Source organism: Ambystoma mexicanum, chromosome 9 (assembly GCF_040938575.1).
Source record: "Ambystoma mexicanum isolate Mex_15411 chromosome 9, UKY_AmexF1_1, whole genome shotgun sequence".
In the NCBI taxonomy this organism is placed as follows: Eukaryota; Metazoa; Chordata; class Amphibia; order Caudata; family Ambystomatidae; genus Ambystoma; species Ambystoma mexicanum.
In genome coordinates this window covers 1,009,135,167-1,009,161,851 of record NC_090931.1, presented here as the reverse complement: position 1 = coordinate 1,009,161,851, position 26,685 = coordinate 1,009,135,167, and the positions used below count along the sequence as shown (strand labels likewise).

Below are 26,685 nucleotides of genomic sequence, written 5' to 3'. Positions count from 1 at the left end.
TCCTTTTGCTAGTATTCTGCATGTGATATCACTGTACACAGGCAGCATGATCACAAGGAAACCATGTGATTTCACCACCTGAAAGCAGGGTGGCACTTTGCGCACATTTTACATGTAGAAAAAACGGTTCCATGTGGCTGTTTACACACAAAGTCGCGGCAAAAAGGCAGTGGTTTTGCGGTCGCAATTCATGTAAAGGATGCAGGGGACACCCTCGCAGCCCCCAGACCCATTATACCATTTAAGGGGAGCAGGTGACACCCACGCAACCCCTACTCCCCTTAAATGGTATAATGGGATACACCTTTACCGTGTCAATCCACAACATTTCTGCCGGGATTTTTTGTAAAGGCGATATTTTTGCAGCGATTTTATTACTGCATACCAATAAAACACCCGAACGTAAAGTGATAAACCACCAGAACGAAGACCTGCACATTGAATTTGCTCAGATCAGATTCAAGCAGAGGTGTGGAGTCACAGAGTAAACACATATGATTAAGAGAATCCCCCTAGTGGTCGAAGTGTACGAAAAGAAGTAGTGGAGCTATGTTCCCTGCTGGTCTGCCCTGCTCCCCACAAACAACCTCCCTGTGCCCCCTCCCAAACACAATCCACACCCCCAAACAAACACACCTGCTATTTATGGGACTGTGCAGTGCACTGAAGTACAAGCTTCAACTTTTTTCTACACTTTTATTTTAAAGCTAAACTGTTCCGGAACGGTTTCTTTTTAAAATTAAAGTATAGGAACAGTGAAACTGAAAAATAAAAAGTATAGAAGCACCACTCCTGACCGCTCCCGCCCACTTCGACCTCTGCCTAAAACAGCATGAGCGTGTAACTACTATTCAATTAGGGCGTGTGGACAGCATACACATCCAGAAATGGCAACACTCTGTAAAATGCAGCACCATGGATGTAGCAGCACTTTCTCTTTGCATGAGGCAAATGCCTTTACTTCCGGCAGCTTCCGTGTTGGGCATGACACTGCAGCAATACCCACCGGTGCCCAACAATATGATCTGCTTTCTCCCCAGTAGACTGACCATCATCCTGTTCAGTGACCCTGACAGCTGCAGCACCAGGCAAGGAAGGAAATAAAATAGAACATGGCAAGGGTCTACAGGGCCCAGCTGTTACCGCCTGTACATTACTATCATCTTCCCAATTGCAGAAATTGAGCATGACCTAGAGCCTAAAAGCGACATTATAATATCCAGGACTCCAAGTGTCCAGGTTGGGAGGGTCCAAAAGCAGTCACAAGTCCAAACGACCTGTTAAAAATCAATCACTGATTGAAATATGGGTCCAAAGCAATCAAGGGTGAAAGTAGGTCAGCAACATTCCAAATAAATACTCCAGATCTGAAAGTGGCAAAAGGGGGCAAAGAAGAGTAAAAAAGTGGAAGAGGTAATAAGGGCAGTTATGAGGATCGTTGTGCAGCTGTTTTTTTTCCCCTTGTGATGTGTTTGGATTGGGTAAAGCTATGCGTAGGTGTAAAAGGACCAGAAAAGATGTTCCACTGACTTGTGTGGTGAGGAGGTGGAGGTGACAATGAAGGGCAGATGGAGGCTAAAGAGCCTTAGTCAGAGGTTGGGGCAGGTCATGCTGTGAATGGGAGCAGATGGTGCATGGGAGGTTTGCATGGAAGAAGCATTCTTATGGTATGTTATGTTAAAATGACTTATACAGCACACTGCTGCCATTTGCATTGTTGCGGAATGCGTGGTCTCGTGGAAACTGTGCATTATCCTAGGCCTTTAAGACTCCAAGCCTGAAACTCTTTGCAGGCTTTATCGGAGGGCCAGGGCATAAGACACTTCAGAGTCTGCCTGAGAAGTAACTGCTCTCAAAGTGTGTCTGCTGCTTCCAGTGCCTCCTCCAACAACCCTACCACGGGTTCAATGCATGATTTATCGGGGAATCGTTATGTTAAAGGACCTCCTTTATCCTTTACCCATACCTGCTTTGCCACCTTTGCTGACAGCCTGATCAAAACAGGGGTTCAGTCAGAGAAGCAGTAAAATGGGTTAGAGGAGGTGGGAGGGGGAGTGGCCCTTGCATCCCTGGTGCACCTCCCTACATGGTTGGGGAGAGACAGCTCCACTGGAGAGGCGTGTCTATTCCTTACTTCCACCACCCGCAGGATGTCCTCTGTCAACAAACGATTCAAGAAAATGGTGTTCACTGTGCTAAAGCAGATACGTCTCCACAGAACTGCATGCCAAGAGGTTGTCTAGAGGAGGGCCGTTGTTTAGTTGTAGGTGCAGGTTTTGGAATGCTGAGTGGTGACATGAAACCATCTGGTGACCATAGCAACAAGGCTCATTGCACAACGTGTCTCTCACCATCACAAGAGGGAAACAGCACTTCTGTGGATGCTGGGGCAAACATGTTAGTTGGCAAGGCCTTTATCATGCGTGCCATTTATGCACAAATAATGGTGTTGCCCATTTGCACACATGCAAACACACATACTAATTCACTGTCATCTACACGTTTTAGCAAGTCACCTTCAGCTCCAGTCCTGTCCCCTTCAATGCCTTTAAAGACATTCCGATAGATGCCATTGAGGTTCATCTCCTTTCATGGCTGCAGCTCCCGGGGGTGGTGTGGACTGGCCAAGATACCCTGTGCGCTTCTGTGACCAGCTTCTGCACGTGCCTCTTTACATTCTACCAGGGTATGCGAATATCAACCACACTGACTGCATTGGTCGTCACCTTGTTTACATTGCCCGGGATAGCTCGCCATCACTCGGAGTGCTAGTGGCTGGGTACATTGGCATATGCTGCCACTGCAGTGTATCACTGCCTCACCCGCTCTGCCTCAAATACAACACGAACCCTGCGTGTGCTTGAGCGGAGGCGTGCAGCACACTGGGCCCGTGCCTGCAGCCCCGAAGCACGCTGCTGCCTCTCCCACTCCACTCCGTAAATACACATGACTAATACGGTGAAGATTGCACTGCACTGTGGGGAAAGAAACCCTCACTCGTTCCACGCAGCACAATATCAGATAACAACCAAATGGCAAACTAGTAAGCAATCACAGACATCAAACATGAACTAATTATGAAAACAGTATTCTAGCCCAGCTTATACTGAGGTAATGTACCGTATGAAAACATATCCAATCATGATATGATGTGCATTTATAACGCACCTATTCACAATATTAATTCTGTCATAATAATTTCAGCTAAAAAAAGGGTATTCAAATTACATTTGGTGTGAGCAGTAAGAAAATAGTGGAGAATGATAAAGGACTCATTGTAGGGTGATTGGGCTGTGGGCTAAAGATAATAACAGGGGAGCAGTTCAGATATTTTCTTACTACTGTAAAATATCATCAATAATAGAAGTACAGAATAGTCGCCTACTTGCCATTTCATGATTCCTGTCTTTGTCATACATTGCTAAGAATAATCGACATTTTGAAGTGTAGACTATGTTTTAGAACAAGATATCGAATTGAATACTGTTGCATGGTCGATTGGTGGCACTTACATCAAACCTAAGCAATTTTCTTTGCCATAAAAGTATTTTTCATTACGAGTGATAATGTTGCTTACCAGCTTAAAAGTCAATGTTTTGAACGTCACTGGATCATCCACCATTTTCTGCAAATTAGCAGCAACTGTAAAACAGAGAAAGCAAAAGCTGAACAAGAGTACATACATGATTGTCTAAAGTAGCAAAACACTTTATAGCTTGCAATCCCATATTACTATATTGCTCTATGGATGGCATAGGCCCTTAATTATTAAAACGTCATGAATGATACAAGAATAGCACAATATTGCCTTCAGCTTCCTTCCTTTGTCAGTCAGTCAGTGTAGCTTTATCTCGGAAGTGTCCGAAAGTTTTTTACTGTTTGGCTGCCCTTTTTGGAACACTTGAACAATTTAGGAACTTTGTAAATTTGCGTTCTACGTTCCAACGCCGTCGGCGTGGAGAAGTTGTGGGGAAGCCCTCTGATTGGAAACATTCTGCTGTCATTCTACAAAACCCCGCCCGCAGTCTCGCTTGTGGGCCCACCCACTGAAGTCCAGCCTCTATATTACCTCCGAGCACGCGTACCGTGCAAGCACCGGAAGTGTCCGAAAGTGTTTTACTGTTTGGCTGTTCGGCAGGACTGCGGGTAAGGGGAAGCCAGCATATTTGATTTTAAACAGATGGAAAGTTGGCCCATTAAACAATGCAGTTAAGCTTGAAAAGATAACCTACAGGTCTGTGAATAGTAATTGTATATCTTTGGTTTGTTGGAAAGTGGCATGTCCAAAGTTATGCTTATATGAAGAGAAAGGTGTGTTTGGGGTTGCAATTAGAAGTACTACTGTCTCTGTTATGAAGAATACTAAATAGACTAAACCTGTAAAATATACATATAACAGGAGTGGACCAGTGACCAGAAGGGAAACAATAGCTGGGGTTCGGGCATGCAATGACATTTTGTCAGCTCCGCTTGTGTTTACCCCGGTGCATGGCACTTTGAAAATTGCCCTCGCACTTCCCCTTACCCCTTCTCCGCAGTCCTCCATGGATATTGCAATGATGAATTTAAATGAGGAGGAAAAAGTGGGAGAAGAGTCCATATTGTTGATTGAATCCGGGGAGAATGACCACCTTAAATTTGTAGAGCCAACCGTGCAAGGAAATGATATGGATAATGCAATAGAGATGGAGGCACCTACACTGGACATTCGCAGTTCCTTACTTGCACTATCGCAGTATCTAATGGGCAAAGAAACAGAATGGGAATTACACCGGGACAGGACCCAAGTCGGAGTAATGAATGGGAAGAAGGTGCTGACTATTTAATTAATAGTCAGATCATAGCAAAACTTTGGCTGCACACAATAATGTTCAAAAACCTAATTACAGCAGTTGAACTACAAAAGTGTATGCACGTTACCAGCGGGAAAGTTATACGTTATTCTATTGGTATAAATACAGCTTCAGAATCTGATAATGAGGAGGGGGATTCTTTTGATAACAATGGGCCTCATTACGAGTCCGCCGACCCGGACTTAACGTCACCGCTAAAACCATACCGGTGCCGTTTCCGCGACCGTGCAATCACGACCACCCACTTACCACCAACACGAAACACCATGGCCATCAGGAGTACCACCGACATGGAAACACTGCCAAAAAATGGCAGAAAAACCGTGGCCACAGAGGCGGTAACTGCGCCACAGCGAACATGACGTTAAACAGTACCAGGTGAGGCAAATCAGGCCACAGGTGCCCCAAATGAGGCCAGCCGGAACCAGCAGCTCACTGGCAGGCTACAAAAGGGACACACCCACACCCAGGCCAACTCCAAACACAACAATGCAGGCAGCAGCAGCAGCAGCATTGGGACTGGGACTTTTGAACCTACAGGCAGCAGTGCACATAGTGGCAGCAATGTTGCAGAGGAGGATGAGGCGGAGGCGGAGGAGGCGCAGGCGTCAGTTAGCAAACCCTGCACCCATGCCAAACCCAAATGCGCAGCCGGCACAGCCACGCAGGCAGCCTGCAATACCCCGCATCAGGGCCTCACTGTGGAACTTGACCCCAGGACAGATCCACACATTATACCGGCTGGACAGGCCAACAATCATGTACATCACCGCTATGATTGAGGACGACATTAGCAGCCACATTGCCATTTCGACTGCAATTCCACCCTCCTGAAGGTGGTGTCAGTACTGCATTTCCTGGGCACAGGAACCTATCAGGACACAGTTGGTGAGCTGCATGGGCTCTCACAACCCTGTTTCTCTAAAATATTGGGACAGGTACTGGACACTCTGCTGCGCATTGTGTCCGAACACATCGCCCTACTCCGTACACTTGCAGAGGTCATTGCAACCAAGTTGGCATTCCATGCCATTGTAGCCATGCCAAATTGCATAGGTGCATTAGACTGCACCCACATAGAGCTGACAGTACCACGTGCAATGGAGATGGTGTACTGCAACAGGAAACAGTACCACTCACTGAATGTACAGATGGTATGTGATGCCGGACTGCTGATTACACATTGCTGTGCACGTTTTCCACGCTCAACGCATGACGCAATGGTTCTGCGGAATTCAACATTGTCACGCTACATGGAACGCTACGTTGGACAAAGCACATGGCTTTTGGGTGAGTACTTCTGCCAATGCACATGTCCTATGGAAGTGTGCTGAATGTCTAGGCCAATGACCCGTGTAAGAGGGCTGCCACAACTGCACATGCATCAACCCCTTGCACATGTAATGGACGGTCAGCATAACCCACACATCTAAAATATAGACATGACAGGTTGCCACTGTACAACACCTGCCTAAGGAGACATACAACCAATGCAACCAACAGGCCATATAGGTGGATCCTCTCAATGCAGCCATCCACATCTAGGTCCACTTCCCCCCAATACACATGTTGTCTGCTCATGTGACATTCTGCAAAAGAATAATCATCACAGGCCATGGATTCAGTCCCCTATGTGTGCCTGGCATTGCACAGTGCATTAGTCACCAACCACTATCGCGTATAAGGTCCACTTCATATGCACAACAAGTAATAGTGCCATGTCCAATGACACCAGCTACAACAATCACCGCTGGATGGTAATCACCTGCCCTTCAGACCATGGCAAGGCCCTTTGGATGAATGTATGTTGACACAGTATTGCATTGCATCAGATTGTGAGATGAACCACAAACACTGACATTTCCCACACATTTACTTCACATGTAGGTGATGCTGGATATGCACTCACGCCATGGCTGATGACACCTGTGCGGAGGCCAAGGAACAGGCATGAGGAGGCGTACAACAGGGCACACATCCGCACACGTGACATGATAGAGAGGACGTTTGGCCTACTGAAGGCCTGGTTCCACTGCTTGAGCAGATCTGGAGGATCACTGCTGTACAACCCAGTTAAAACGGTTAAAATTGTGCTTGTGTGTGCCATGCTGCACAATCTGTGCTTGCGCAGGAACATTGCACTTCCCCCAGATGCAGAAGATGAAGATGGGGATGGCGATGGCGATGGGGATGGGGATGGAGTGGCACCACAACCTCTCAGGGGTGCCCAAGATGGCCAACAAGCATGGGATGCACTCATTCGCATTTACTTTTGAGAGACTGCACATTGATATCAAAGCATGGATATGACGATGCCAATGATTAAATGATGTTTTTTTGCGAATGAAATAACAGATGTCCACTCATTAATGCAGTATTGAAATGTTTTGTATTATCATTTCAACAAAGTAGAAGGTGCATTGGGTCTAGGGAAGCTGTACACCCATGCCCACCCACCACCCAAACCACCCAAACGTTCCAACCCCCAAACAGGACCCTATCAACTAACCCCCTAATGACTAACCCCCACCACCCATGCCACCCAAACGTTCCCACCAATCCAAAAACCATGGTGTACACAAATTCCATATTCACTGGCATCCCCACATGCCACTATTTGCAGGGATGCTTGCGTGCAGGTGTGTCCTTGCTCGTGGATCCAGTCAAGTGACTGGAACACCTCTGTGGGCTTCCAGTGGCAGAGCTGGATGGGGTGGTGCTGGCTGAGGCGACTGTTGGTGTGATGATGGGCAAGTGTCCTTGAAAGGCCTGCTGGGCTACCAATTCAGTTCCAGTGCTGTGTTGGCTGTGTGCTGTGATGAGGTTGTGCACCCGGAGCCTGAGGTCATCCCACCTCTTGTGGCACTCCTTCAATGAACGTGTGGTCACGCCAATCGCTGTGCACTTGCGTGCTGCCTTCGCCCACACCTCCTTGCGCCTTTGCTGAGTGGCACGCCACTGATCTACGCTGAAAAGCATTTCAGCATGCTCAGCAATGTGCTCCACCAGTACTGTGAGCTCAGCCTCACTGAGGCGCTGCTTTCACTGCCTGCGTGCTGGTATTCTGGATGACATGATGGTGTTGGATGGTTTGTCAGTCTCAGGGAGGTGATCTGACCTGTGGTGTCTCAGGATGGCAGCGGATTGTACTTTATATAATGGCCGACTCTCTGTTTCCGGTCTTTTTCCTGCGGTCATGGTATTTCCGCTTCCGGTGTTTCCGTGTCGTCGGTGGTGGACACGATTGTAACACCATTTAATGTGCCGCTAGGTCCGCTCGCGTGGGTGTTTGCGTGACGGCAGTGACTCCGTTTCCGCCTCGGTGTGTTGCGCGTGACCCACATGCCGTAATCGGCCCATCTTTCCGCAACATTGCAGAAGCAGAAGTGGAGTCACCGTCGACACGGAATCACTGCTTTCCAGCGCGGAGGACTCGTAATGAGGCCCAATGTGTCTACCCAACTGTCATCCTGGTAGCCCCAGTTGATTTAGACAAATGTTTTGATGAAGTGAAACACATTGAAAACGGGATTGGGATGAAAGAGGTGAATGAACATAGCCCCAATGCAAAAAATGTAAAAAATAGTAAGGCACAAAATATTAACAGCAAAAATATGTTTAATAAAAATAAAATGAAGCAAGTGAATGGCGCATATAAATGTGCTAATAACAATTGGCGAAATCTCATAAAAGAAGACTTTGTCACCTCCAATTTGGAGGGGAACTTAGACATAGATGATGATGATGATGCATCTCTGTGAAAGGAATCGCGGGGCACCTTGGCTGCTGACTCCATTAATTTAAAGAATAAAGGGATATCTAAGATCTTTAGAGGGAAAGTAAATGAAGGCCTTCTAGTAACCCAGAAGAGCGATTGTGCTAAAGGAAGTTTATTAAACTTCTTTCCTAAGACAATTGGTACGGACTCAACGGGAAACACTGGAGCTGAAATGATAGTGTCTGGCATCTCTAACTCCAGCAATGCTGTTGGCATTCAAAAGATCTTATATAACAGTTTTATCTCAGATGCCATGACTATGGCAAGAGATGATGATGAAGAGGGTGGTTATGTGAATACCCACTCTGTAAACCTGGTAGACAGCGGTGGATCTGCTTCTGTCATTTTGCCATGCAGCATGGGAAACAGACAGTGTATACAGCTGAGTGGCTCTTGCCTGGGGAAATATCTAACTGTACCTGCCTAAACATTTAGAAAGGATGGGGGCGGGTTGGAGGTATTGAGTAAACATGAGTCGGAGGATAAAGTGGGGGGGACCCGATGATATAGAGGGAATTATAAGGAAAGTTATGAAGACAATGCTTGATTAACATCCTGAGTTACCCAATCTAATGCCTACTAACGGGATAGCCTCAACCCAAAACATCATTGGGACGGAAAACTTGTTGGATATCCAAATAGTGGCATCCAAAAATCCGTCCGGTATGAACAGCCCCCTACTAAAATCTTAAAGGGGCCAGAAAATGTGAGAGTGGGTGATTATGAGGATAGATCACACATTACTTCCCAAACTGATTCACAACCTATAAACTTTACATCAGATACACACTTTGACTTTGGGCAGGAAATAATATTGAGACCCCCCTCGCTATCCTGAGAACCCCAGTGTCATATTGTGCTATCTAGTCCCCTACAGAGGTCTGCCTTCCTTGAATCGTTGGAGAGTTCTGGCCCTTTTGAACTCAATTCTGAGCCTTTCGCTAATTTCATCTGGCGATATAAAACTGGTAGATTTTGTGCACCCTAATTGTTACGATTTTGTATGGATAGCCTTCCATTCATGATTAACTTGTGAAGCTGTCCGATGGGAAGCTGAGGCATTCCATCGATTCAGCTATGATATTCAGGGCTCCAGTAAGGGTGCTGTAGGTCCTGCAATTGGTAAACAACCGATTAGATTAAGGGAAAATCATCAGAATAATGTTGAAGGCTCTGAAGGCAGGGTTAATGAAGAAAGTGATTTGAAAGAACCTAGTCTGAGGTGGCTGGCCCTCTCACTGCATGATTCTATTTCCAAGCTCCAGGGGTTAAAACCCAATAGTCAGCACACCTGGAAAATTGACCCTGATGTGTTGGAACAGCAGGGGTCACCGGTTTTTAAAGAATTCCTCTGAAGTATGTTCTGAATTGATGTTAAGTTCCATAATCTGTTTACAAGAGACGTGGTTAACTGTACCATATGTCCTGGATGGTTACATAGTTCACTCGCTATTGGCCATGAAGGGACTTTGAGGTAGACCGTTGGGGGGTCTCCTGACTGCATTTAGAGTGGACTAGGGCCGATTGTTAAAAAGATCTTTCAAATCTCCATGTGGTGTCTGGCAGTATTAATACAGCTTAACAATAAAAATCCTCTAGGCCGACGCAACATTCTGGTAGTAAACATCTATTGGAGACTTGCGTTCGACTGAAAGGTATCTTTTGTCTTGTTGGGGAGCATTATGGAGGACTCTGAGGAAATATATCCTGAACTCATGACAATGGTGATGGGTGACTTTAATGTTGAAATCCCAAGGCAAGAGTGTGATGATATGGCTGATGGAGGATTGTTTTCTATGGGTACAACCCTGAAAACGATACAGGGTCAACTTTGGAGAAATTCTTTTGACACATGGGGGATGCATAATGCTAGAGATTTGTTAATTAATACCTCTGATGACACCACATGGTTTAGGCGGACATTGCTAAGTACAATAGATCATACCATTGATGAATCTTGCAACCGTCTACAGATTAACAAAAACATGTTGTAGTGATCATACGGTACTTGAGTTGAACCTTTGGGTACAGAATGGGGAACAGTAAATTATGTACTTCGGACTTTCAGGTTAATTCAGCTAAGACAAGAATTGTTTGGTATAGGGATAATGTGCTTAGAACTAATGTAGTTTTTCTCTCTGATTTTAATACATCTAATCTTGGGAAAAAATTAACTCTGTATACTGCTGACTCTTTCTGTCATTATAATTAACAATACAGCGACCCCACTAGAAGTAAATTGTAGAAATATAAAACATGTACATACTTATGATGCGATAGTGAGACAATGTAAGAATTGTAGATCGAGTGAAATACGGTAGATCTGTAAAATGAACTTACCACTAAGTGGTAAAGTACTGTTAAAGAAAAGGCCAAAAAACAAATGGAAGAATAAAATTAAGATGCATCATGCAATATTATATCAGAAGGATGGTGAAAATATGCTATCCACCTTAAAGGATAATACTTCGAGATCATTTTGGTCATTGGTGAATAAGGGGGCATTCTCTAATGCTGTAGAGCAGTCTGCGGCTGTCTCTCAAAATCAGTGGCAAGGGCATTTTGGAACCTTATATGCCCCGGTAAAGATTAAAGATCTGCTCCCAATTTATATATTAGACACAATGAGGCACCTTGACATAATACAGGAAGACATTAAAGCATTGATACAGAAGGCATCCCCATCGAGGGCTGTCGGCCCGAATGGCCTGGCTAATGTTATCTTTAAAGAAAAACAGAGATTTATGGTCCAAAATTCTCTCTATGCTATTTAAGGACATAGTAAGGACCCATAACATTCCTTTATCTTGGCATATATCTTATATAATTCCTATCTATAAGAGAGGCAATCGGTCATGTCCAAAAATCTACAGGCCAATCACGCTACTTGATGCTGATTCCAAGATATTCTCCGGTCTGGTCTTGAAGCATATTCAAGCTTGGGCGGATAACAATGCTATTTTATCCAGGTTCCAATTTGGATTTAGGAAGAACGTTGGCACAGATGTTGGAGGACTGTTGATGAACATCATGCAGGAAAAAGCATGGAGGGTTAACAGTGTCCCGATTTATGTTGCATCAATTGACCTAACAATGGCATTTGACTTGGTGGACAGAAGCCTGCTTTGGAAGAAATTAAGTGGAATTGGCATGATATTGACCTTACTATCAATATTGTTGCATCTGCATGAAGGGTCTAAATTGCATGTGCGTTTAAACAATTCTGGAACCAAAACTTCAATTGGTATGTTTCTGATGCTATTGCAGTTATAGAAGCCACTGCTTTTGTCCCCCCACCCCCGTGGTGGAGGGAGTAAAAATGAGTTGGACAGCCTACGCAGATGATTGTATGTTATTCGATCAAACCCTGCAAGGGCTGAAAAAACTACAGAATAAGTTTAGAGACTATACATTGTCAAATTGTCTCTTAATAAATGCTAAGAAAACAGTGATCCTACGACTGTACTCTAGACCATATATTCAGAAACATTCATGGTATCAGAATCAGGTCAAACTAGAGGTTAGTCCCTATTTCCGCTATCTAGGTTATCCCATATATGAGAACAAAAAGAAAGCACATTACAGGCAGTAGTTAGAAGGTAAGGTTAGTTTTTTATCAGTGCAGTTGAAGAAAATTGACGGAAAATACGGAAAATGTTCTGTTTTACCAACTCTGCGCTATTACAAAACTAAGACAATATCTCAGCTATGCTATGGTCTTGATTTATGCCATTCCCTCTTTGGGTCTAGAAGATCTCCCAAAGTATGAAGAATGTCTGTTAAGGTCATTATTCAATTGTCTACCTAAGTGTGTTCCCTTGGTTGCAATATGCAATGAATTATGCTTATAATCAATAGGAAACATGGTTATGTGGGGAAGGGTCTCTCTTTTTAGGAAGTTAATTACTTCCACAAAGGGTTCCCTGTATGATCTTTTGGGAAGTGGATACCGTAGTGCTATAACTAAGTCAGGGTATCTTACAAATCTTAAAATTTAAAGTTTGGAATATCTGGACAAGATAGGAGTGTCCCTTAATTTCCTTATATTTAATCCAGTTAAGGTGAAAAAATTGTCTGAGTGGATGGACTGGAGTATCACTGTCAGGGAAGTCATTGAACCTCGATTATATAAACAGTTGGTTTCACAAAGTAAATGAGGGGGGATCCTGGTGCCGTATTTGACCCTGTTTCCAGATAAGTGTATGCAACAAGAGTTCATGTGCTTTAGATTTAATGTGCTGTTAACACGAGAGATCACTGATATTCGGGAAAGAGTGAACGAGCCTCAAACACTTTGTAGGTTTTGTGCTATTGGTGGAGTAACCAAGACTTTGCAACACTTACTAATTGATTGTACTGCATTAAGAAAAGAACGTTTAGAATGTTATCAAAAACTGGTTCCAAATACTGACTATCTAAATGTGGATAGCTTGTGGTGGCAAATCTTACATGGAAAAAGGACTTCTATGCAGAGAGCTGTAGTTGGATTTTTAATAAGGTGTGCAATTTAACATGTTCTGGAATGTGGCATGCAAAGTAGTGTCAATTAACTAATTGCTGCAAATTTGCCGCAGCATCTTCTTGAGCCACAAAATTCAGTTTATGTAGTGTTAGCTTTATACTGTTGAGTTTTACTGTATGAATGTATCAAATCATCAAATCATCAAATAACAAATTATTGTATATAATGAATATTAATATGCCGGTTGGCTTTTATCTTCAGTATCAATTAATTTTTAGGCTATGTATAATCTCATATTTGTTACCTGTTTTTTGTTAATTGAGTTTTTTTTATTCTGTTTATATTCTGATGTATTTTTTCTTCCTATTTCAAAAAAAAGTTGTATTAAATTTTCTGTTCTTACTTTTTACTTTTCTCTTGTAAAGGTTATGTTATAACCAAATACAAATAAGGAAATAATACAAATTATTTCGATCAGCAGACATTAAAAGTAACAGAAAGAAAAAATGAAAACACAACCATAAACAAACAAATTCATAAGAGATTATCATAACAATTTGCAAAATATTTTTTCAATAAACACAATTTAAAAGTGGAAGGGATAAATATGGTTCTTATAAAATCTCTTCGGTACAGAATCAAAAGGTCCAAAATGAGAAATGTGCTCTATAATAGTATGAGTCTGGAGTAGTCAAAAACTCTTAACTACAAAGAGCGGTTGTGACAGGAAGACACAAGGTATTCACCTCCATTAATATACAGCTAACAAGTACAGATAATATAATGTGATCTTGCCCTTCAAGCCCTCATCAAGAAATCCACAACCAAATGTGCTGCTGAATCCTCTTTGGAGTTGACGCGCAGTGCTAAGGCATCAGTTACAGTTCGAATTGATCTGCGCCTGAATAGCGGCTTGAGATATCTCTTCCTAGTGTAATAGCATAAGGGGCAGAATAAAAGAAAATGCATTACGTATTCAGTCCCGTTTTCACATGAGGGGCATTTTTTGGGGAGGTCTCAGTTCCATTTGTGCAATTATTCAGCCAGGGTTATTATATCAAACCAAATCTTGAGGTATACAGCCCGGGAGAGTTCTGGGGGAACCAACATCTAAAAACGCTTCGTCTGCTTCCTTTGAAGAAAGGGAGTTTTAGGATGTTGCTCAATGCTGTAATAAAGGTGTGAAAAGCAGTTCATTATTGGTATGCATTGAACACCTGATATCATTCTGATCAGCAAATACTCTTTAGTGTATAAGCAAACAGAAAACCAATGTTTTCAAATAACATATTTTCTCCTAAAGGAATTGTTGTGCTTAAGGAAGACTTAATTGCAAAAGCATGCACAGGGAAGTTCTATCGCATTACCCTCAACATAATTGGATACACTTAATTTAATCACTAATAATATGTAATTGGTTAAGGATTGGAAAACGTGTTATCAAATTGTATTCCTTCAAACTTCACATACTTTTCCAGAGATTCGTCCTGAAAAGTTTGAAGACAACTGGGGATAAAAATAAGGGTTCTGCAATGGGAGGAAGGTTGATGCCATTCTGCACACAGCTCTATAACCTGCCGCCCGCCGCCCTGCTGGTTCCTCAAAGCTCAATCAGCGCAGTGGGGCTTGTTCAATATTTCTGCTATTTCCAGCTATGGAAATAGAAGAAAAGTTTGAATTATCCTTTGCTGTTGTGGGGGAGGTTGACAAAGGGACGGATAGGTGTGCCTGTGAGGGGTGTGTGAGTGGGAAGATGGGTTTGCATCTCCCAAATGTGGCCCCAGTGGCCAGATTACAGACACTTTGCACCTGGTGCAATTGTAAAGTTGCACAGTATTAGCATTAGGGTAAAGTCTGGCCCCGGTGTGTGGGGTCAGGGACGTCATTTCGTCAAAATGCCAGGGGTAACGGAAGTGACATCACACGACCCTTGACCTCTGATGACATCAGAGCAAGTGATGTCATTTGACCCCACACTGAAGTGACATCACTGGATGCAATGGCACACAACCTTTCACCCCTTTACAAACAGGAACTGGCATCACATAGCATTGTTCCTAAGTATACTACGAAAAATATGGTTACAATATCACTGTAATGTGATATACATGTCATACAATAATAGATCACCATAAGTATCATTAATATCAGTATGTATAGGCCCATATTCCCAAATAACTGACACTGCAAGCAGACGACTCTGGTCAAATGATAATGATGTGTTTATTGTATAGCACTTATGCTTAAGCGTTTTATATAGGACAAATATACATCAATATCACCCAACCTTTGTTGGTACTCATGTATCGACCTCTGAAGGATTAAAGGCTTAGTTGGCCTTGCTAGGATTCGGACCGGCAACCTACAGATCACACAAGAATTGCAGCCTTGAGTGCTCAACCAACTGAGCTATATTACTAGCTATAGTAACATTAGCAATTACATGACTGAATGTTCTCAAAGTCAGAAAGCAAATCACACTCTGTAGTGGATACCATTAAACTGGTAATTGTGAACAGCAAGCTAGTTCATCTGCATGTCTGGTGCACATTTGGCCACATGTCAAGCTTGGGTTGATGTACTTTTCAGGCTTCAAAGGTTGGCAAAATCCATACCATTGGGAGGGTTCATAGCTGTGTCTAAAATAATTCAGAATAGCACAGGGAAAGCAGCACACTCACACAGCATCTCGTACTCTGGGCATTTGTTACCTCATACATGCAAACATTTTCAACAGCATGCCATGGAGATAGGAAAGATAGACACATTGCAACAACACATTTATTGTGGCACAATCAAATCAAGGGCCACTTTATGTGCTACGGTCAAACATTTCTAAAGTGTACACAAGCTTTTAGGCACAAGGATTTTGTCCAGTGACAGAAGACACTGAGATGAAACGTCTTGTGATGATTGCAACAGAGACAACAGCAGAAAAAAACAGGCTATAACTGCAAACTGTGAAAAGCAAAATACATAGTCCAAAATGGATGCTTATTCTAGTCTAAGTGTTTTTTGAAAGCTTTTGTCTTCATTGTCAATATGAGGTGCTTAAGAACAGATCAAATCAGTGATTCAACCACTGAAGTGTGCCTAAAATAAACCCTTTATACGTCTAGCAATTATTGTATAGAATTCCAGAAAGACACATTATTTACTATTCCTATTCTTTCTTATTTAAGGTCACTGTTAAATTTGTGGAAGCCTTATTTTTTTAAGAGGCCTGAACAAGAAAGCCAGCCACTCCAGAAAACAAAGAGCCACATGATGGAGCTTCTGGTTGTAAAAATAAAAAAATATATATTTTTGTACACGTTTTTTAGGGGTAGCAAAGGAGACCACAGGGGTAGCAAGGGAGACCACTGGGTTCAAAAATGCGACCCCTGGTGACCCCTAAATTACGTCTCTTTGTGGGATATTACCTAAGGCTGCAAAACTGGAGGGCAATGTGCAAAAGGCCTATCTGTCATTAACAAAGGAAAAGCTGCATTTGTATTAACAAATTAGAAACTAACTCCATTCAGTTCCTACCTGGAGGCAAGAGGGGAATCCAGAGAGGACCCTCGGGACTGCGGAAAGAAGGGAGAAAGGGAGTGCCATGCCACATCCGCCAACTCAGAAATGGAAGGGGAGGCCAAAGTGCCCACTCCCTAATGAAGGAAGAAAGAGGTGCCTTTCTACACGGTCCAGCTCAGAGACAGAATGGGAGGCTGGAGTGTCCACTCCCTGATGAAGGAAAGAAGGGAGTGCTGTGCTACACCCCCAACCCAAAGACAAAAGGGGAGGCTGGAGTGCCCCCTCCCTAATGAAGGAAATTGAGCCGGACGGCCTCCACTGAAAACAAAAATCAAAGAAAAAGAAAAGGGAACTTTAAGTGAAATCCCACTCTGCCCTGCTCTTCCCCACCAAAGATTCTGGGAAGAACAGGGGGGGGGCATGTCGAGTGTAATCAAAGGCCCCAAACCAATGGTACTGAAGGGCCATTTGAAAAAGGCATACCTGTCATTGCCAAATGAAAAGCAGCATTATAACTCACAAAGGAAGATTACATTCACAGCTCCATTTCACATGAAAAACTGGATTTTTAAACACTGACACAAAAACGGCTTTTCACGTGTGTTTGCAAATTAAAGCACGACATGAGAAGAATGTTTCCCAGCCAACATATGGATGTCAGGGAAAAGACATGGTGTGTGTGTGTTGACAAAAAGAAAGGTAGATTATGCTTCACATACAAAATACTGGCAAAACATTTGAAAGGAAAAGCCTGCTTTGTTGCCATGAAAAGTTCCTTTGGGCCTAACTAGGAAAACTATGTGGGTGTCTTGCTGCAAGAAAAATCCAGAGAAAGCAAAAACTGTAATCCCAGTGCAGAGTCAGAGTGTGGCGGTCAGAAAAGGTTGCTGATACATTGTTACCGGCATCCTTATTTCCGGACTACCACACACATAATGAGGCTAATTCTCTTGCAGAGCCCTAGACAGACAACTAGATTTCTTGTCATTGTCAATCCAGGATATGTGGCCCATGAACCTCCACTTTAGGTTGCTGCAGCTGTAGAAAAATCAACTACTGTGAGGGGGGCTTTCATATGTAAAGTCATTCAGCCTTTCCTTCAGGGTCATGGCATGTGGTTAAGAGAAGTAGATGGCATAACAAGAGACTGTTTTATGTGATTTCTCCTTACCTATACAATTCCAGTACCTTGCATTGTATATAGTTATGCTCTTGTAATGTGTTGTTGTTATGTCTTTGCCTATTTGCCTGCATATAATGCCCTGATAAATGTCTCTGCCTATTGACTGTATATACTATTCTGATCTTATCCTTACTGTATATATCTGCACAGCTGTGTAACCTTAAGCTGAAAATATTCCTGTTTCTTCTGCACCCTGATACCCTCGGGTCTGGTGCGCATTACAAATAAACAAACAAACCAACGCACCTAGTAAAAGAATCATACATAAGCCAATATTGGCTGCAGACCTGTTTGAGTACATACATGCACTGATGTTAACTGCTCCATGATGGTACATCAAATTCAACTTACATCCAAATGCAGAAAAATCAAAGACTGTTGTTTTTGCAGGAAGGAAAAAAATCAAAAATATGACATGGGCGATAGAAGGCAATGTAGTTGATCGTGTATTTCAGCTTCGTTACATTGGATATCATTTGTGTGACAAATCCTCTGCAACTATGTGGAAAAACTCACTCACACATAAACTAAGGCCGCTTATTTCACAAATGAAAGTCCTGTATAAACAATTTTGCAAATTTTCTGTCATGCCAGCCATTGAATTTTACTCCCTGTAAACTGAATATATTTTACTATATGGACTGGACATGTGCCTGTTAGACATGAGCTAATTTCTCAATCAAATACAAGGACGCACATGGAAAGAGACTCTGGGGCCTGCTAAAACACTACCAAATCCAATTGTAAGGCATGATCTGGGCATTTGTTCACTATCTTCTAAACATCAATGGAGATATTACTCAATTATTCCAAAATTATAAATCCTCCGAGTAACTCGTTATATGAAGACCTAGCCGACATGCTAAGGGATTCTCCTCCACCATCATTGACTCTGTTTTGTAATACAATGCAAATAATACTGGGAAGGATAGGTGCTGAGGATCAAGAACTAATTACACGACCAGAATCTGTTAAGAAAAAAATATACAATGTTGATTGGTCCTGTACAATTGATTCACTAGGTAAATATAGTTTGTATCAGTAATATGCTTGCTTGACAAGAAAAAGATCAGCACGGTGTGCATATTTGCAGTGTTTTCCGTGTAATAAATCATGTGAAATATACATGAGATTCAAATTCAATCATTTTCACATGGGAGAGCGGATGAAACATTGGGATAAAATGGGGACTGTAGGAACCAACATCATGTGTCGTTTCTGCTCTGATTCAAATCAAATTGAAACACTTAAACATCTCTTAACTACATGCTCTCACTTTGAATTAGATAGAATTAAGTTACTCAAGAAACTTTCTTTGGATGTGATGTATGTGGGGTGAAATGTACACGTTGATAATTGCGCTCAGATGCTTTTTAACTGATATGAGTAAGGAATTGACGCCAATTGTAACCTATAAGGATTAATCAGGATTAATCATGTTTAAAGACAGAGTTTAGTGTTTTATTTAACCCATGCTTTAGTGCAAGCTTCTGTGTCGTGGGCACAAGTATATGCTTTTACTTGCTTTGCACAAGCAATATTTTGCACTTTTGTATTATGGAAAACTGCAAATAGTGTGTTGGTTTTAAGATTACACTTTTTAGCTATGTTGTTTTTTAAAAATGTATGCAACTGTTTTATTCATGTTTTTTATTCAAATTCAAATTGTCAAATTTCTTTTTGTAAAGGCTTTGTTTAAACCATATACAATAAAAAAAGAAAAAAAGATAGTACTTCATATACATTGTCTGGGGTTAAATAGTGAATGACTCTTTTACCAACAATTCCTTTTTTGCTGAATGACATATTGCAGCCTTCTCATGATTGACAACTTCACAGCAGTCATGTTGCATGAAATCAAGATTACTTTTTGGACACATGACATATCACAGACATTATTGTCTTGCTCACCACATCTATGTTCAGGCAGGGGATACATTCAAAACAAGGAACCAAAAGCGGTACCCACGCTGGTGACAGTCCTAAATTCTGTCAATTATTTAAGTTAAATCTCCATGTTAATACAAGGTGTTTGCTTTCAAAGAAAGTCACAAGAGCAAAAAAAAAACAAAGAAAAGTTCCTAGGAGTACATGCAATACATTTATTATACAAAACACATTTTTGGAATTTCAGAATGCTTTTTACACAAGTTTAAAAGACATATCAAAAGATGAGAAAAAGACATAAAACATAACATTCATCGTGTGTACATCAGTTCGCCAAAAGCGGTATATTCATCAGAAAAACAGATTGAATATTTTTCAGAAACCCAATTAATGAAAAAAGGGGGGCCCAACAGGAGACCAATTGTACCTGTGGACTAGATATAACCAGAGTGTATAAAAAATTACCCTGGTTTGGACAGAGCAAAATTATTCAGTCAACTTAGGTCATATGGTTGTCTTGCCATATAATTAACTGCCATCTATGTCAGTAGAAACAAATGTAGTTGTGGTTTGGAACTGCAGGCGCCTGTAGTATCACAGTGGGATTTTGGATGCTCGGCGCCAATTTTGGAATGGGGCTTTATGGACAGGGACTTTTTGGACATTTTTGCTTATTTGCTTAATAGCCAACTTACACTTTTATTCAGCAAAAGTCCAGACCATAAGGTGACATAGACACATACATTATTTCAGGATTGGCCTCAGTAGAATATGCCTTCTGTCTCTTGGAGATGATCCCGAGCGTTGTGTCTCAGGAAGCAGTGCAGGAGTGTTGCCTTAATCAGCAATCATAGTGTGCTGGACATTTCAATGAATTCTATTATTAATCTTCTCCAGAGTACATTGATCTTGATTCCCCACTATTCCTTGAAGTATGAAACTAGAATGGGTCTTCATCTGGTTGCTTGGTGCTGTTTTGGGCATGACACAGAATGTAACGCCTTTTGGAAAACGTCTAAAAAGTTCATTCATGACACCTGGTTGGCAGGTACAGCTAGACATTGTAAAGTAGCCTAGGGTGTTTGAGCTGGATGTTATATGGAATGGCAATTGCCTCCAACATCAGCACTTGTAGTCAAAATGCTACATGTCTTGTTACACTTGGCAGAAGATGAAGAGACATGCAGCACTATCAACACTTACAGTAAGATCAGTTCTTCTTGACATAAACTGTCCACAGCTCTCCCGGGGGAATGCCCATTGGCCTGTAGAAAGCTCTTAAGCATAAGGCTGTAACTCTCTGGAGACTATTATAGTTCTCAAAAGGAAGGTTGGCTGTGCTGTTGATCTTTCAATCTATTAATAGAAAATACCTAGCACAATACACTAATGACTGCTTACATGGATGCCTGTACCTGTAAATAATCTCTGATAAAAAATATGTGGCCACAATTTTGGACATAAAAATGAGGAAATCTGCATTAACCCCATGGAGAATGTGAGGAGGCAAAGAATGTTTGAAACGTGTTATCTCACATACATGTAAAATCCTTTCTGAAAAGATCTACTTAGGTTGCCCAATTCTTTGAGGCTACCGATTTGAACTTCACCATAACACTTACATAAATCCTAAACTGTGAGGCCAAAACATTTCCCAACCATTTATCATCAAAGTACACGGTTCTACCACTCACACATGTCCTAGTTGTGTTCACCTCTACACAGAAAAATAATTTCTTTTAAGAGGATTCACTCGACATTTGACCGGTTTAACACCAAACGTTGAACCAGAATTGCAATCATCTCCCTCTTTAATGCTCACAGGCTGGACTGGCCTAAAGGGTACTAGGGAAATGCTAGACGTGTCAGCCCATGATTTTAGTATTGGCCAGTTTTTGTTGTTGTTCAGAATACCACACTTTTTTGGCCAGAGCGTGTGCTAGGTTCATAGGCAACTACACTCGATTTTCAGAATGTAGCTTAGAAAATATTCTTTGAAATGCATTATTTTCAACATATTTTACCAAACACATTCCCTTGTGTAGTACTAAAACAGTCTGTTGTGAAAAGTAACACATTGTATTGTGCGATTTTCAGACAACTTTTCAATGGTGCCGGGGCTGATTTTATGCCCCAGACCAGCAGTGATTATGCTTCTGAGTAGCTCAAATTATTAATAGCCTCAGGACGTATTAGAAACAGGAAAATGCAGTGTCTTCTGCGTTCAATTATTTTATTAATTAAATCTGTCTTGCATATTCCATCCCTTAACTCCAGCAAAGCCAATTTGGCTTTGGCAATACCAATCTCCTTCAGCCCCTTTTGTCCACTGCTAGGAATTTCTCCCGAGAAAGATGGCCACACCTTCAGGCTGTGTTGAGGGCCTGTGTGCTTGAAGGAGACCCTTTCAAGCAAGAAACACAACGTCTCCGTTTTATACTTCACACAGGCCCACAGTCGTACTCAGGGTGGCAGTTTCCCAAACAAGTAGACCACCAAGATGCTGCACTCTTAAATAAATAAGGGATGGGAGTTTGGATGGTCAGCACGTACCAATGCAGAGGAGAGGGGAGCTCGCATGTAATGTCAGATTTAGCTGTACTGTGACTTGCAGCTCAACTGGGTCACGCCAGGGTCAGCAGTGGGCTGAGAGCTGCAGGGGGATGAGGCATCCCTAAAGATGGTGGGAAAGCTAACGGGTGGCATACGACACAGGCATTTGTATGTATCACTGAAGAAGTAGCATGAACATAGACAATCAGAGGGCCATCAACAGAGGATGCCTGAGCTGGATATTGGGGTGGGGGTGTGAAAGTCTAGAGTTGGCCAGCCAAGCAGAGAATTATTTTGACTCTTCTCTCGACATGGAAGAAGGAAGAAATACAAACCGTGCACATAAGGAGAATGCTATGAGGTTGGGGGTGTAGTCATCACAGTGGGCACGCTCTAATGGTTACTTTGACATCCTGTGAAAGGGTTTCAGATGTGTGAGCACTGGAGCAGATGTCTTTACCCTGAAGGAGGCATGTTCTACAGGTTCTGAAGGACAACGACAGGTATTACGTCTACATCACATTCCACTATCCGAAGATCTAGGAATATAAGAATCCAGAAAGGTTCCAATCAAGTGTTTCAAGTTGTAGGGATGCATGTGTTATCAAAATCATGTATTCATCTTGAAGCAATGTGTCACAGAAGCAGACGTACAATTTGTATCCAACGTATCCAACTCACTCTCTTGTGGGACACAAAGTTGACTCAATACATTACACATGGGTCCCCAATAAGGAAACCCTCCTTCTACAGCAGGCTGTACCCCACTATACCCAACATACATTTCAAGAGCTGCTAGATGTTATGTTATGGTATATCACACTGATTTATAAAGTGCACGTACACCAGAGGGCACCATGGCGCTGACAGTACGACTATGAATCTGTTTTTGCTTAATCTCCCAGCTTCTATGCATTTGAACCTTAAGTGGGACTGGAAGCAAACCTGCTGATGAGGCCGTGCCAGAGAGCATGACAGAAGATGTCTATTCCATTAACTTAATTCATTGAAAGTGCAATGAATTATGCAATTGAACGGTGAGTATAAGTGGATGAGTCCAACATGCATTGGGCTTCCTTTCTGAAATAAAGTGCACCTTCCTCACAATTTTTGCTTTTGTGCTGTTTCAGAGGCTTCACTGAGCATTTCCACTCAAACTACAATCCGGTTTCTATGATGTGGTCGTAGTTTCAACTTTGTGCCTTGTGATGCCTTCGTCCACTTTTGTGTTTGCACAGTGCATGCTGGTATTTGCAGTTTAATTTTTCCCATGGGATATATCGGCCTACACGTCCCAGTACTGACTGATACTGTCACACATATCTTGGGGCCACTTGGAAGCTATGTGAGCTTTTATCCCCAAATGTACACAAGGTGGGGATACCTGCCTATTTTTAAGAACGTCTTAAACAGCTGTTGTTGAATAGCCCCAACAGTTGTTGGGGGTGTGCACACAGTTTCCTTTCATTTTATTTCTTGTAGTCCGTGTTAGGCAGAATGCTGTGCAGTTCCCTTGAGGACCACTGCAAGAAGATTAAGACTACAAGAGTAAGCAGTAAACCCAATTGTTAGCAGTCTGTACCACCCAGATTTACCTGGTAGCTGTGGCTGAGCAGTCAGACTTCTCTCAAGAAGAGTAGGGCAGTATACAGAGGATACACAATAGGGCCAAAAACACAGCAGAGCAAGCAAACACTGACCAGCGCTTGGTATCAAAAGTATATAATTATTTATTTAACACACACTTAAGGAAATACACCAGCACTATAAATCAAAAGCAAGTTCAAACACAATCAGACAAGTATACACACCTCCCTTAAGAATTATTAGACAAGTCTAAGTCAAACACCCTATTTGTGAAAACAGATGTGAGCGAGTAACTTAGATGGCACTCGAATAATTAAGTTAAAGGGAGAGAAAAAAGGCAGGCCATGAAAATAAAACAGTTCCCAACACTTTTATAAGACCAAAACAAGTTAGTGAAGGCAGAGTGTAGTGTAGAGCCAAAGTTCATAGACCAGGCACACTTTAAATGGAGCAAGGTGAAATGTGCCCAAGATCACACAGTTTAGAAATGCATTCAAGTATTTGTAAAAATGTTCAAAAGAGGTTAGGTTGATTCAGAAGGTAAAGTTAGAAGGTCTGGGGGCCAACCCAGTTGGAAAGCCAAGGATTTAAGGGTCACCTTTAGCAAACCGTAGAAAGGGAGGCCAGGTGGACACAGTACCTTTAACGTTGAGGTAGCTCCAGTGGTGGCAGTTGTTCCTGGCAGTGGGTGCAGTTCGTGGTTTCAACTAGTGGAAGAGAAGATTTCGTCGAGGAGGAAACTTGGAGTCGTTGCACTGCCCAGGGAAGAGACCAGCCGTGGAGTTCATTTGGTAAAAAAGGTGCGTTCCTTTTATTCGCGGTCACAGTGGTGAAGCTTGGCTAGCCGGCCGCCGGGGTGCTTGGCACTGGCGATTCGGCCAAGAGACATCCTGGAAGGCGAATGGCGACTGGTTGATCACACCAGCTCATAGGAAGAAGACTTTTTCAGCAGAAGATCTTCTCTTGTCGTTGGGAAAGTGGTGAGGTCGTTGCAGCAGGGCTCCACCGGTGGTGTCGTCATTGCTGATGGCTCAGCTTTGCCCCTCTTTGGATTTCTTAGGTCCTGTGGCGACTTCTGAAGTTCCAGTCCCAAAATCCCTGCTTTTATGCAGTAAAACGCCCATTCAACAGCCTAGCTTTCATTCATACATGCTAAGTGGTGAGCCGGGCGGCTCACCACTGGGGCAATCAGAACAGAGAGCGACTTGGGTTGCTAAGGCAACATAGTCCAGGGTGCCAATTCCCCCACCCACACATCCTGTGGAACCCAGACAGAGTGGCACCAGTTGGAGGGCTTCTGTGGAGAAGCCAGCCAAAAAGTGGAACAAAGGGCCCGACCTTGGTTGGAGTTACAGAGATGGACACAAACGCCATTTTAGAAAAGAGTTCTGACGAAAAGACCCAACCGTTGATTTTATATTAAATAAATACACCAGCGGTATCTTTAACATTGCACCAAAAAGTGGTGCGTTTAAAATCAATGGGAAAAATCCCATAGGAAATATTCGATGGAATATTTTGCATGGTAACCACTGCCACCAGCCAGAAACTTGACAAGGGGGGACTAGACAGTGCCCCCTTGGAAACAGACCCAGGGGAAATCCAATTTACCCCTTCCAGTACTTCCGCAAAATGATGGTTTTTACTGGTTCTGTTCACAATTTTGGATTAGTAAAGCCAATGGTGACTTTACATGCCCTGGGAGACAGTAGTCGGTCCCAGGGTGCGGAGTCTATGTTTGGGGGTCACCATGACACCCCTGTGTTACTGCTCTGAGGGTGCTGTGTAACACATACATTAAAACAGATGATACCCTATGGAGTAAAAGACCCCATAGCCCATAAGCACACAATAAGTCAAAGACATACCTCAAATCATGCCTAAGAGTGGGAGAAAAAGTGTCAGACCAGGCGTTAATGGAGGGACCCGCTAAGGGAACTCGAAGTAGGGCAGTAAGGGATTACTGGCACCGGTCACCATACCGGTGCCCGGTATCCCTTACTGCCCTACTCATAATGAGGCCCAATGTCTCTATTAGTAACCATTGTGGACAGTTTGGGACTCATTCATCAACATAATCCACCCCCCAGAAGTACCTATTCATAATTTCTGTTTGCAAGACTTTGGGACTTCCTTATTTAATTTCAAAAACTACTGTGAGGGTGTAGGAGTAAGACTCAGACCCATCAATGGTACGTTGATTGGAAAAGCCTTTTATTAATAAGGAAAATGGGGGGGGAGTTGGAGGAAATTCTAACTAACCCTACCTCTCAGAGGGGTTTCCCTGCCTCAAATAAGCTAATTAAAGGATAGTTCCGGGACTTTTTTTTTTATTGTCTCTATGGTTCGGCCATGTGTTTTTAAGCATAAATCGGTAGATCGTAGAAAACTTTCCTATGGACCTTACCCGACTTTTCGTCCATTAACGCACTCGAAATCAACCGCTATTTTCTGATAATCCTATCATTTCCCCCCATCGACCTGGCTCACCTGCTTTTGCGGCACTAAATCAAATCCCCCGCCCCTGAGCCTGACATCAGCAGACGCGTACCGCCCATTTCCCAACGCCAAAGCACGTTTCGTGTCAACAATCGCTGCGCCTCAGCTGATGACGTATCGCCATGGAAATGGCAGGACGCCTCTTTCCTCAATAAGTATAAACACAGCGTTTCACAACACACAGCAGCAGATTTTCGATTCCATTTTTCTCTCTGTGTTACTTTGAGTATTCTGTGACTTGTTTCTGTGCTCTGGTAAGCTACCTTCGCCGCTTCTAGGCCTTGTGAACACCTGTACCATCTCTGTAAATTATTTTACTTTCTTTACCACACAATGGCTACAATAATGCCGTATATGTACGAGCCCG

At 42.7% G+C, this 26,685-nt stretch overlaps 1 protein-coding gene across 2 annotated transcripts in view; it reads right to left on the bottom strand.

Annotated features, from left to right (window-relative positions):
- The window catches only part of STK39 (serine/threonine kinase 39), a 2,038,823-nt gene that overhangs the window by 100,920 nt on the left and 1,911,218 nt on the right, over positions 1–26,685 (bottom strand). For both annotated transcript variants that reach the window (XM_069616263.1, XM_069616262.1), the window contains one exon: positions 3,578–3,642. In XM_069616263.1, coding sequence (XP_069472364.1) covers positions 3,578–3,642 — 65 coding nt within the window. The remainder of the gene's footprint in view (positions 1–3,577; positions 3,643–26,685) is intronic.